This window comes from Mustela lutreola, chromosome 10 (genome assembly GCF_030435805.1).
Source record: "Mustela lutreola isolate mMusLut2 chromosome 10, mMusLut2.pri, whole genome shotgun sequence".
Classification (NCBI taxonomy): domain Eukaryota; kingdom Metazoa; phylum Chordata; class Mammalia; order Carnivora; family Mustelidae; genus Mustela; species Mustela lutreola.
Window position 1 is genome coordinate 14999805 of NC_081299.1, and position 14050 is coordinate 15013854.

General features: G+C 36.6%; 1 protein-coding gene across 27 annotated transcripts in view; it reads right to left on the reverse strand.

The window, feature by feature from the left end:
- The window catches only part of EIF4G3 (eukaryotic translation initiation factor 4 gamma 3), a 351983-nt gene that overhangs the window by 252446 nt on the left and 85487 nt on the right, over positions 1-14050 (reverse strand). For all 27 annotated transcript variants that reach the window (XM_059135850.1, XM_059135849.1, XM_059135848.1 and 24 more), the window contains exon 2: positions 6792-6867. In XM_059135850.1, coding sequence (XP_058991833.1) covers positions 6792-6867 — 76 coding nt within the window. The remainder of the gene's footprint in view (positions 1-6791; positions 6868-14050) is intronic.

The following is a 14050-nucleotide window of genomic DNA, read 5'->3' on the forward strand; positions in this document are numbered from 1 at the left end:
GAGAGAGAGAGAGGGAAGCAGGCTCCCTGCCGAGCAGAGAGCCCGATGCGGGACTCGATCCCAGGACCCTGAGATCATGACCTGAGCCGAAGGCAGCGGCTTAACCCACTGAGCCACCCAGGTGCCCCACCAAATTATATACTTTAAATAGTACACTTTAGATATATTTAAATCACTGGCACTATATATACTGTCTGTCAAATATACCCCAATAAAGCTGTTTTTAAAAATAAAGTCTAGGGACGCCTGGGTGGCTCAGTGGGTTAAGCCACTGCCTTCGGCTCAGGTCATGATCTCAGGGTCCTGGGATCGAGTCCCGCATCGGGCTCTCTGCTCAGCAGGGAGCCTGCTTCCTCCTCTCTCTCTGCCTGCCTCTCTGCCTACTTGTGATCTCTCTCTGTCAAATAAATAAATAAATCTTAAAAAAAAAAAAAAAACTTAAAAAAAAAAAAAATAAATAAATAAAAATAAAAAAAAATAAAAATAAAGTCTACAGAAACAAATCATCAGTTCAACTGGCATATTTACCACTGGGGGGAAAATGGACTGTCATTCTGGGCTGCATTATAGGGCAATTAAGTGGATTTACATCTTGCTAGATACAGCTGTCTAAGGAGTACTGATCCACCCAGGCTAAATTTTGTCCCTGTGCAGATATTTACACTGATATGTTGGCCTACTCAGTATTTATCAGTGACTAGAAAAAAAAAATAAAAGCATTCTTTTCTTATTTTTTTTTTAAAGATTTTATTTATTTATTTGACAGAGAGAAATCACAAGTAGATGGAGAGGCAGGCAGAGAGAGAGAGAGAGAGAGAGAGAAGCAGGCTCCCTGCTGAGCAGAGAGCCCAATGTGGGACTCGATCCCAGGACCCTGAGACCATGACCTGAGCAGAAGGCAGCGGCTTAACCCACTGAGCCACCCAGGTGCCCAAAAGCATTATTTTCTAATTAGATTCACAGAACTACAGTATGACAGAATCAAGACTTTAAAAGTATAACCTGGCTAAAAAGGATAAATGTTACAGCATTAAGGAGTAATTTACTCAGATTAACTTATTTACAGGAATTTTGCAGAAACTGTTAATAACACAACTCTTCCAATCCACCAGAATGTGTGATTGCTGCTTCTTGTAGTAAAGTCATTATTCCAGAAAATTTTGTATTAAGTTTATTTCTGCAATTTTATTAAAAATACTGGCTTAGGGACACCTAGAGATGGCTCAGTAAGTTAAGCAACCAACTGTTGATCTCAGCTCAGGTCTTGACCTGGGGTGGTGAGTTCAAGCCCCATGCTGGAATCTACGCTGGCTCGAAGCCCACTTATAAAAATAAATACTGGCTTAACAGTAATAAAATCCAACTTCTCTAAATAAAATATTAAGCCAAAAATATACAACATGGTGGGCGCCTGGGTGGCTCAGTGGGTTAAGCCGCTGCCTTCGGCTCAGGTCATGATCTCAGGGTCCTGGGATCGAGTCCCGCATTGGGCTCTCTGCTCGGCGGGGAGCCTGCTTCCCTCTCTCTCTCTCTCTGCCTGCCTCTCCATCTACTTGTGATTTCTCTCTGTCAAATAAATAAATAAATAAATAAAGACAACATGGTAAAATTTCATATTTTGTTCTTAAGAAGTATGCCAATTAGGAGAGTTATTAATAAATATACGCCAAATCAGCTCATTCCTTTCAGCTTTGCCATTTCCTCTCTACCATATAATATATATTTCTCTTCCTAGAATTTAAAAACTACTGGCTTCATTCATTTTTTGTTCATATAATCAATCACTCTCATGTAATTATGGCTAATAAGGAATAATGACAAAAGTATCTCTCCCATCCCTGAATAAGAAATATGACAAAAGTATCTCTCCCATTCCTGATAAACGTTCTAAAGAGAAACTTCTAGAAATCAGGCCAAAATAAAAAAATAAATGACAATCAGCCTAAAACATTAACTTGACAGCATTATAAAAACTGAGTCTTGGGTCACCTGGATGATGTAGCTGATTAAGCATCCAACTCCTGGTTTGGGCTCAGTTCATTACTGACTGGGATAGAGCCCCACGTCAGGCTCCACACTCAGCACGGATTCTCTCTCCCTCTCCCCTCTCCCACCCGCCCTCACCCACCTCTCTCTCTAAAATAAATAAATCTTTTTTTTAAAAAAAAGTCTTCTTTTTGCTGCTTCTTTGATTATCAGCAGAAAACCTATCTAAAATGCTGACATGAGGGCATAAAGCCTATAAAACAGACAAAAGAAATCAAACATTTGATTGTATAATGTTTTAAGACTGGCCAGGATTCATTTTTGCCTTTCAAGGAATTCAACCAGCTCAATTAAAGGAACATATGGGCACCATATGGTGAGACAGGAGGAGGTGAACTGAGGGTTAGCCTGTATTTTATGACAGAAATCATGCTAATGGACCTAGACACTAGAGAAATAGTAACAAGTAACATATCTTGGGGCTGAGAAGAAGGGGAATTAAAAATGTCAAAGCACCTGGTCACAAACTCTCTTACTCATTCAGTTAAAGTTCACAAGACTGTAAAAGTGAGGCAGAGACTTAAATTGCTAAGAATGGAAACATGTGATCAAGAAAGTAAAGACTGCCATATTTTAAGGTAAGTTTTTATTGCCTAAAATAAAATCTCTTATCCTTCCAGAATAGGCATCACATATACTTGGCGCACCCACTTTGTTCATTGACTAAAGGACTATTAGTATGGCAGCGGCTTAAAATAGTAAATGTCAAATTTGATCTAACTCAAAAATAAATTCAAAACCTTTGTTTCAAAACATGACATGTAAACTCTGTAGCAGGCATTGTGCTATCATTCACATGATCTGGATAACCTCCTCTCCAAATCACTAACTTTACAAAGTCACATGTCTTCATTTATGAGGAATTTCAAAAACATGTCTACATTTTTAACTCAGTAGTTTCACTTTTTAGGAAGTTATTCCATAAAAATAATCTACAATTCAGAAAAGGCTTTAAATTCAAGTAAGTTATTTCTAATAGGTAATATTACAGGTAATATTAGAAACAACCTAATGTTTGACTTCTCCCCTAAATAATGTTTACATCTACTATTTTTCTCAACAAAAATCTTGCTCCTCACCCAGTGTTCATCTGCACGAAAAGTACCATGTTCATTCAGTTACTCAAGCTAAATCCCTAGCAACACCATTTACTCTTCATTCTTATCTCACATCCAAGTTACCGTGATATCCTTTTCCATCTACTTTCAAAATACATACCAAATTCCACTACTCATCTTTTTCTGTACTGCCTTAGAGGAAGTACATCATCATCTTCTGCCTATTTTACTACAATCACCTTTATTTTTAGATTTTCTTTAAGATTTTATTTATTTATTTATTTGAGAGAGAGAGAGAGAGAGAGAGAGAGAGAACAAGTAGGCAGAGAGGGAGAAGCAGGCTCCTGGCAGAGCAGAGAGCGTGATGCGGGGCTCGATTCCAGGACCCTGAGATCATGACCTGAGCCAAAGGCAGAGGCCACCCAGGTGCCCCTAGATTTTAATTAACATATAATCTTAATATTATTTGTTTCAGGGGTACTGGTATGTGATTCAGCAGTCCCACACAATTCACAGCACTCACCATAGCACATACTCTCCCCAATGTCCATCACCCAGCATCCCCATCCCTCCCACCTGCCACCACTCCAGCAACCCTCAGTTTGTTTCCTGAGATTAAGAGTCTCTTATGTTTTGTCTCCCTCTCTGGTTTTGTCTTGTTTCATTTTTCCCTCCATTTCCTTATGAACCTTGGTCTTATTTCTCGAATTCCTCGTATCAGGGAGATCATATGATAAATGTCTTTCTCTGATTGACTTATTTCACTTAGCATAATACCCCCCAGTTTCATCCAAGTCGTTGCAAATGGCAACATTTCAGGGTTTTTTCTGATGGCTGCATAATAGACCATTGTATATACATACCACATTTTCTTCAACCATTCATCTGTTGATGGACATCTAGGCTCTTTCCACAGTTTGGCTATTGTGGACATTGTTGCTATAAACATTGGGTACAGGTGAACCTTCGGATCACTACATTTGTATCTTTGGGGTAAATACCCAGTAGTGCAATTGCTAGGTTGTAGGGTAGTTCTATTTTCAACTTTTTGAGGAACCTCCATGCTGCTTTCCAGAGTGGCTGCACCAGCTTGCATTCTGACTCTAACTAACAACCTCTTAACTCATCTTGCTTCCACTTCACCACCCCAGCACCTGCCCTTATCAGTCTACTCTCTGTAGAATAGCTACAGTGTCCTTTAAACAGAAATTCAGAACTACTGCTTTTAAGTTTCTAAAGGATTTCCATCACATTTAAATTAAAATCCAAATTCTTACCATAGTAAATAATGCCCTACAGAATCTGATGCTCCAAATACTTCTCTGAATTCTATCCCTACCCTCTCTCCATTCCAACCACACTAGTTTCCTTGCAGTTCTAAGACCACAGTAAGCACACTGCTATCCCTAAGCCTTTGCACTACTATTTCTTTTATCAGAAATACGTTTTTCTTAGAAATCTGCAAGGCCACTCCCTCACTTCTTAGCTTTCTACTTAAATGCCTTTAGACAGAATGTCCAGGATTGTCCAGTCATTCTCCATCCCTTTATACTACTCCATTTTCATCAAGACACTTATTCCTACACACCACTATATTGCACATATATTTGTTTACTTTCCTTCTATCCCACAGAACAGTATAAACTCCATGAGTACAGTAGGTTTGGTTTGCTCACTACTACATTCACAATGCCAAACAGTGCCTGACACACACTGAAAGCTCAAGAAATATCTGTCAAATGTCCAGTGAATATTAAATTCTTATGACAAAATAGATAACCATTATTTACGACATGCTTCAAACAGCATAGGAAAAGCTAACATTATAACATAAACTGACCAAATAGAATATAATATCTTATATAGAGTCTACAACACAGAAAAAAAGACAAAGGAAACTATACCAAAAAATGGTTATAGTAGTTGCTTCTAGAAATCACTCAAGATTACTAGAAATTTTCATTTTCTTCTTTTACTTATCTTAATCTTGGAAACAGAAATTGAATGGCAAAGAGTATACTAATTAGAAAAAAAAAATGTATTTTATGAGTTATGTCAGACTCAGGACACCTGGGTGGCTCAGTGGGTTAAAGCCTCTGCCTTCGGCTCAGGTCATGATCCCAGGGTCCTGGGATCAAGTCCCACATCGGACTCTCTGCTCAGCAGGGAGCCTGCTTCCCTTCCTCTCTCTCTGCCTGCCTCTCTGCCTACCTATGATCTCTGTCAAATAAATAAAATCTTAAAAAAAAAAAAAAAAGTTATGCCAGACAAATTTAAGATGCCCTTAAGGTCAGTACTAACAAAACATAACACAACAAAATAAAACCGTTTGCCTACAGAAAGTTTACGCCAGAAAAAAACTAAAAACTGTTTTTCAATGTAAATTGAATGTTCTCGATTACTAGGATGATCAGGCAATTTGTCACCTAACTGGAGTCCATCTGAAGAGTTGGGGGTTCAAATAATTTACAAGTGTTAACTGAACTACAACAGGTGTAAACTGAGACTTGTTTCAGGGAAACCATCCTACCTACTCATTCCTAAACAATAACATTCTAAGTCTTCACAACAATCTTAAAACCTCCAAAACCCATCTACTATCTCATCTCTACTTCTGCAACAGAACACTGCCACACAAAGCTGACTACTGACCAGTCCTTTAAGCATGTGTCTGAATTTTAACTTCCTAGAAGGCCTTGTGTTCCCTACTATGCCTAGAGAAGTTCTATGCCTTCCAGCTTAGTGCCACTTCCTTAATGAGTGGCCTCTTCCTTTCCCATCTCTAACTAAAGGTTCTTAACTCCTTTGCAACTCTAACTAAAGGTTCTTAACCTTGAGCTGATGAATGGTCTAACGAACATTTGCAAAATTCTGAAATTATATGTAAACACTTTTGAGAATAAAGCACTGTGGCTACATTCAAATTCTAAAGGTAATTCATAACCCAAAAGGATAAGAATCATTGCTTTATCATACCACGTTAGATTACAATGACTTATTTACTCATCTTTCTCACCATTCTGAGTTTCTCTGAAGCACCCTATTTGGAAGATGAGAAATTATTGGTATGATAAACTGAAACAATAAAAAGATGTCTGACTCTTCCATTCTACTTAAATTCCCTTAGGCTCACTGTGAGACACCTGAAATCTGCTTTTAATTTTATGACCTTCATCCTCTACCTTTTAAATTTCCCTTCATTTATGAATTTGAATTAATCATTTAACATAAAAAATTAAATTTCCCAGATTAAAACCAATGTTCTCATTTCTAAACCTCTTTTGCATTTTTTTGTAATCAGAGAAGGGTAAAAAATGAAAAACCTTTAAATATTAAAAAAAAATTTTTTTAAATTTTAGTATCAAAAAAGAAAATTAAAACTCAGTGTCTTCAAGAGTCACAAGATAAGGCCAGAAGTTGATTTACAGAAAGATGAAAAAGGAAGAAAAAGACAACGGTATACTAGCCAATGTATTTTAAGACAATGTTTGTTTCACTATTAAATTATGATGAAGGGGAGAAGAGCCTATTCACCCTTCTTATATTAAATATACCTAATTCAATTTCTGATTTTAATGAACCTTTGTCAAAAAAACATTTCACATGACAATCAAACAAACATTGCTGTGATATCAAAGGCTCACGTGCCAGAAGTTAGGCGCCGCAACAGAGACCTCAGGTACTCACCGTGCTGTACACCGCCGAGACAGCAGGAGTGAAGATTCGGTCCTCGAGGGGCTGTTGTACAGGTCCTCTAGGGATTCTAGAAGAGCGAGTTAAGGATAAGAGAACTCAAAAATGCCTTGCTTTAGCATTAACAGAAAATTACCGTCACAAGGTTCTGTCAATGACCCAACTTTCGTCACTCAATTAGTAAGGTTACTCATTTACTTCACTACAAAGCTGGAAAACAAATATTTCAAATTTCTTAATGTAATCAGGTCAATCTCTGCAAAAGTGATTCCCATGATAAACATTCCATGGCAACTCAAAACAAATAAAATTGCACAAGCCTCCACACTTTAGGTCCAGGATGAGACTGTACCACCTTTACTTTCTAGAGAAAAAGACTTAAAGTATAAGCAGGATATTCAGGAAGATACATGGAAATTACTGACAAAGACACAGTCTGTTCTGCTAACTACAGAGAAATAGCAAATATAATTGTCTCCTTGTTTTTCTACTTAGCTGCTACTTTCCCCATATCCCCATTAAAAAGAAAAAAAAAAAAAAAGGCTCCTCAGCATAATATTTAAAATATTTCAGCATGTTGCCAAGATATTCTGTTAAAAGACAAAAGACTATCATTTTATTAAGCTTCAAAACCAAATGAGCTCCATCTACCTGGTAAAGTGATATTTTACCTCTTTAAGAATGACAACCAGAAAACACACACACACACACACACACACACACACACAACCAAAAGATTAAAAGCAATTCTCTCCAGACAGTAGGATTACATAACTGTATTGTATGTTTCTATAATAATTCAAGTGTATTTTTTAAAATGACTATGAATATAATAAACCCCAAATGAAATAGAATGCTTCCTTAAACCTAACAAATACTTCATATTTGTTGTATCATAATTCTTTCTAATGCAATGAAACACTGAGGAAGACAAAATGACAGCTGCAAATAATAACTCTACATGAATCACCACAAATTGATGAAATCTGAATCCTTAGAAGATAAATCCTTTATATGTAAGTAGCAACAGTTTACTGAGGTGGGAGAGGGAAAATAAAGCAAAAACCCTCAAAGCTGGGGCACCTGGGTGGCTCAGTGGGTTAAAGCCTCTGCCTTTGTCTCAGGTCATGATGCCAGGGTCCTGGGATGGAGCCCCTCTCTGCTCAGCAGGGAGCCTGCCTCCTCCTTTCTCTCTGCCTGCCTCTCTGCCTACTTGTGATCTGTCAAATAAATAAATAAAATCTTTAATAAAAAAAATTCGTAACACTCTAAGAGTCTCTAGACAATTCTTAAAAACTAGCAACCTGAGACCACAGTTCAAGTTGTCATAAATGCCTAGACACAAAGAACTGATTTAAAATGCTGTAAAATTTCAGTAAACAGTTTTTTTCCAAATAATTTTTTTCTTTTTTCTTTTTCTTTTTTTTTTTTTTTTTTAGAAAGATCACAAGCAGGCAGAGAGAAGGGGAAGCAGGCTCCCTGCTGAGTAGAGAGCCCGATGCGGGGCTCGATCCCTGAGATCATGACCTGAGCCGAAGGCAGAGGCCTAACCCACTGAGCCACCCAGGCGCCCCAGTTTATTTGGAAAATTTTTTAAATTAATAAAATGCTTCAAAAAATAACAAAGCTAAAGCATTTCATAAAGGAACTACTTCATTCAAACTATATATAAGTTTGCAATGTAGAAAATATAAGGCTAACAAGTTCCAGGACAAAAGCTCTTCATAATGAGTTTGTCAATTCTCTCAAAATGAAGATAACCCTTAGCTAAAATAAAACTTTCTTTGAATTACAGCTGCATTGTGGTTACATGAATGGTGGAAAATATAAGACTATTTTTTCTTCTGCAAAGCCAACAGCTATTGCTTTTTCTAGCTAAGGCTAATTCTCACACATTAAGAATAAGTTCTCAAATGAGAGTTCTCGGTACTATGTCCCAAACGTTGAGGCACACCATTTAAGATTACAAAGGAAGGCTAAGGTTCCTGATTTCTATTAGTTATTTTATTGGCTAAAATATAATTACAAGATTTGTAAAGAGGCGATCATTTTTATGGTCAATAGTCCCAGTAACAAACATTCTCCTGGGCCACAAATACAGAATGATGATTTTGTTTTTATTTTATTATCTGTAAACCACAAACAGAACACTGTGGATTGATAAAACGGTTTCTTAAAAAGAAGTTCTGAGTAAAAATCACTTATTTTAAAACAAAAACGCAGTTCTGTAAAAAAGAAAATAGAGGTCAAGAGATCTGAATCTAAAGTAGCCTGCAAGCCTAACCAACTATGTTGTCTTCACTGAACCATTTTATAGTATCTCCTGTAAACTGAGGTTCAGCAAGAAGTAACTTGCCCAAGTTAACAAGGCTAAATGGTCAGGCCAGGTCTCCCTGAATTGTAAAGATCACACTCTTGTTTAATTTAATTCATTAATTAATAAAATAGAGATCACTCTCTTCCTATTATATCAGTGTGTCCACAGACAGAACACTTCATTGCATAGTAAAAAACAGTATCACAACCTGGTCAAAATATGGTTGCCCTATCCACATGACAGAACTAAATGAGCAGTTCATCTCATAGAAGCATCAATGAAGTTTCACCCCCAAAATTCCAGAAACTTCCAAATTCTTGGTTCAAACTGAATCATCTGCCCACAAAAAACAAATACCTAGTACTACAGACTGGGCAAGTAATGCATCAGACCAAGTGAACTTATTTTACAAAGCAATTTTCTCCTTCTTTAATTCTTAGTGGTCATGATTGCCTACCTTCATAAATCCTATCTTCATAAATATGCTAAACTCACTGAGCTATACACTTCAAAAGTATGAATGTTATTATATGTGAATAATATCTCAATAACAAATCAACTTTAATAATTTACAAATAAGTTGTTTAATCCCATTTCCACTAAAAACAGCCTCTACAAATTAGTATGAAATAGGCACTTCTAGGCATTTTCTCCATAAATAAGTTAATTCAAAGAAATGACGGGCTTATAAAGCTCTTTCAGTACAACATATATCAACCTAATTCTGCCTGCATTTTTTTTTTAAAGATTTATTTGAGAGAGAGAGAGTGCATGAGCAGGGAGACAGGCAGAAGGAGCTGCTGAGCAGGGAGCCGGAAGTGGGACTCGATCCTCGGACTCCAGGATCATGACCTAAGCTGAAGGCAGTTGCTCAACCAACTGAGCCACCCAGGTGCTCCTAATTCTGCCTGCATTAAGCTTATTACCAGCTTTCACCAACCTCTGTATCCTCAGCATAAATCACTGGATGTTCACCTTTTTACGTTTGGGCTGAAGGTAGCAATCAAATGGCTTCTCATAGTACCACTTAAAATTCTAATTCAATCAATGAGCTGTGTAATATTCATGTGCAATGCTCTCGAGCATGTTGTTTTTATTTTTTAAATCTTATAACTGAAATACAGGATGCATACGCTCTTGACACCTCTGTGGTTCAAATTGCTATATATTATATCATTAGGAAATATAGGCAAAATCATTTTAAAAACTAGCCAGATAGTATGTAATAAGTGAATTTAAAACTCCTAAGTAGAAATACAAATGCAGGGTGCCTGGGTGGCTCAGTGGGTTAAACCTCTGCCTTGGGCTCGGGTCATGATCTCAGGGTCCTGGAATTGAGCCCCGAATCAGGCTCTCTGCCAGCAGGGAGCCTGCTTCCCCTCTCCCTCCCTCTCTCTCTCTCTCTCTCTGTCAAATAAATAAATAAAATCTTTAAAAAAAAAAAAAAAAAAAGAAATACAAATGCAAAATATTTTTAATTCCTCACTTTAATTTTCTATAAAAAATTAACAGATTTCAGAAATAAATAAAATTAGAAGATTAGAGAGTATTAAATATTAAAGCACAACAGACTCTAAATTGATTATTAAAGTACTTACTACATACTCTCCACATTAAATGTCAATTAGGCAGATAAAAAATTTTCAAGACCAAATTTCATCAAAGAAGTTCGAAGACCTATGAGATTACATAATGACCTGAATGTTTCCTACTGATGTCAGGAAAAAAAGAAGGGACCTATAACTTTTTAAGCACACATGTGTACTGAAATTTCATGAATGATGACCTCTCATTAGGATGAAGCTTCTTGATCAATGACAATCATATCTGACCCTGAGTTTGACCTATAATCAGTATTTCCTCAAAAGGCAGACTTTGAGAAATTAGAAAACAAGTAATCAAAGTCAACAGAAATCTTCCACCAGTACGCTGAAACACTAATGTTCCATTTACAGCTCCCCGCTGAATGTTCCTAAACGTTGCCTGGTCCACTGTAAGAAAAGCTACTATCCTGGATCAATGCTCAGCATAAGTAGTATTCTTAAAGTGACAGCCTCAATTTATTATTGCCTCATTGAAAAGGAAAGCAACAGTACAAATCCATTGCACAAATTAATATAGAGAAGACACAGGCCACTGATTTCAGGAGATGAAAACATGTGATAAAGATCTTTTTCTGCATCATTTCTTATTTAAGCCTTATGGCAATATGGTAATGAGTCAATTTACACCTTCTTTTTTTTGGATTTTACTTTTTAAAATAATCTCTACACCCAACATGGGCTCGAACCTACAACCCCAAAATCAAGAATAACATGTTCTGCCAACTGAGCCAGCCAGGAGCTCCTCTCTTCTTTTCATATACGAAATCGAAAAAGGCATGATAATGAGAAAGGAAGAGAACTTGTATAAAATATAAGGATAAGGGCAGAATTTTTATACTATGCACTGCTTCACAAAGATATCATGCATGGGGGTGCCTGGGTGGCTCAGTCATTAAGTGTCTACCTGTCTTTGGCTCCGGTCATGATCCCAGGGACCTGGGATCAAGTCCCACATATCAGGGTCCTTGCTCAGCAGGAAGCCTGCTTCCCCCTTTGCCTGCTGCTGCCCCTACTTATGCGCGCGCACATGCTCGCTCTCTCTCTCTCTCTCTCTCTGACAAATAAATAAAATCTTTTTTAAAAAATAAAAATTTAAAAATAAGAATGAAAAGATTAATGCATGTCATTATGAAGGATGAAATAGACAGGACTGAATTAATTTGAGGTTGTCAAGTATGGATCAAGTATGTAAAATGTCCCACAAAGTACAACATCCTGAATGATCCTATCCAGCAACTATAGAAATCTCATGGGTCAAAACGTTAGTAACTGAGTGGACAAAAGTGAAACAGAAACTGCATTCCCAAACCTAAACACTATGACATAACTATTCCTGCTTTAACTCTGGAGTCTATAAGAAAATATATTTTTTTAAAAAGATATCATTGTTCTAAGAAAACCAAAACTTTCTTCATTGTTCTGTATCTTTTCCCCCTAAAAATGCAAGGGAAATAAAACTAGCCAATTTTATTCCTTATTTCAATTCGATTTAATGTTGGACTGTTAATTTAGGTCCAAAATCCTTTACTGAAATTCAGATTTTTTCCACTGGTAGAAGACTAACACAGTTGTTGTATCATGTAACACCTCCAGCAGGGTCTTCGGCAGCATCCCTTAATTAAACACATTAATATCTCTTCTGCAAAATATGTAAGTATTCAGACTTGGAGCTTTCTGTCCAGAGTTTTTGCTAATTTACAAAAAAAAAAAAAGTTTTCTGAACCCTTTTATTGGAAACTACAAAAGTACAAAAAGCCTATACCTTCCTTCCCATCCTTGCTCTAAAAGTCTCTAGAAATCAACACATAAATGTTAACTAGGAACCATTATACTGCATTTTTTTTATAAATCTGGAAACACTGGTTTCAAAGTGCGCAGCCAGAAAAGCCCCTTTTCTGGCTCTGGTTTTCTACCAACTCAGAACTCTGGATTTCTACTAACTCAGAAATTGATTTCCTGACAGTAACATTTAAGTATACCCAGAAACATATGCTGCTTAGATGGGTTAAAAAAAGACAAAAACAAAAACAACATTACCGAGAAAATGGCTGCTTACCACGGTGTTAATACTTCTACTCAAGACAAAAATATAAAACTTTCTATGAAATACAGTGATAAAGACACATAAAAAAAAAGAAAAAGAAACTCAAATTCCAAACCTAGCTTTTAGTTCTCAAATTTTTAATTCTAAGACAAACACTTAAGTGTTACACTAACACCCACTTCAGATTAAAACATGGTCAATCCATGTGGCAAAGCAAAAGCAGAAGGCAACAAAGTACCCCTCTTCCATTAAAAATGCCCATCTCGAAGAAACATTAAAAAGGATAAAGTGCAATTAGCAATTCCATTTGCTTCCTACATCTCAAAAAGCCTTAGATAATAACCAAATAAAATATGCTGGTATACTAGATTTCTCTTGATATGGATCCAGATAATAACAAGTATGGAACACACATTTGACAGATTTTAAAAGCTATCCTCCAAAAAAAGAACTGAATGAGCTAGCCATTCACATATGACAAAAGTCAACCTTCACTGGACATTCTATTACTGGCTTCAAGTTTTTAATAAAACTCTAAACTTTGGAAAATTTTCAAGGACTTGACATTTACCTGAACTGGTAGACCATTTTTAAAATGTAATATGAAGATGAGATCATAATTACAATGTTCTGAAATTCTAGTAGTAGAACTTGGGCTTAAAAAGAACCATGACAAGTTAGGAAAGATTGAAAAAGACCTGGAGATGGACGGTGGTTATGGGTGCAGAGCAACATGAATGTACTTAAGGTCACACTACTCTACATTTTAAAAAGATTAAAATAGGGCCAGGGAGGTGCCTGGTCGTCGGTAGAACATATGATTCTTAGTCTTGAGGTCAAGAGCTTGGGCCCCACGTTGGGTGTCCAGAATACTAAAAAAAAACTTTAAAAATTTTAAGAAGGTTAAAATGGTAAATGTTAGGTTATATATGTTAACATAATTTTTAAAATAAATTTTAAAAATAAGAAATTTAAAAACCACAGACTATCGAAGAGCTAAAGGAGATTTTCTTGATTCTTTAAGATCTGGCATTACCATTCTGTATAAAATGTATGGGGATTCTATCAGTGACTCTACCTCTTTCTGATTTTCTACCTTTTTTCTGGGGTCAAAGAAATAAGAATCTTTCTTTTCATAGACATGGTGCAATACACCAGGATGATGCAGACAATGGTGATCGTGTACACCTGTACACAATGCAATCATTTTCAGTCTGTATTCCTAGGAAAGAATGTACACAATCTCCCACATTCTCCCCACATGATAAATCTTCTATCTCTGTGGGTC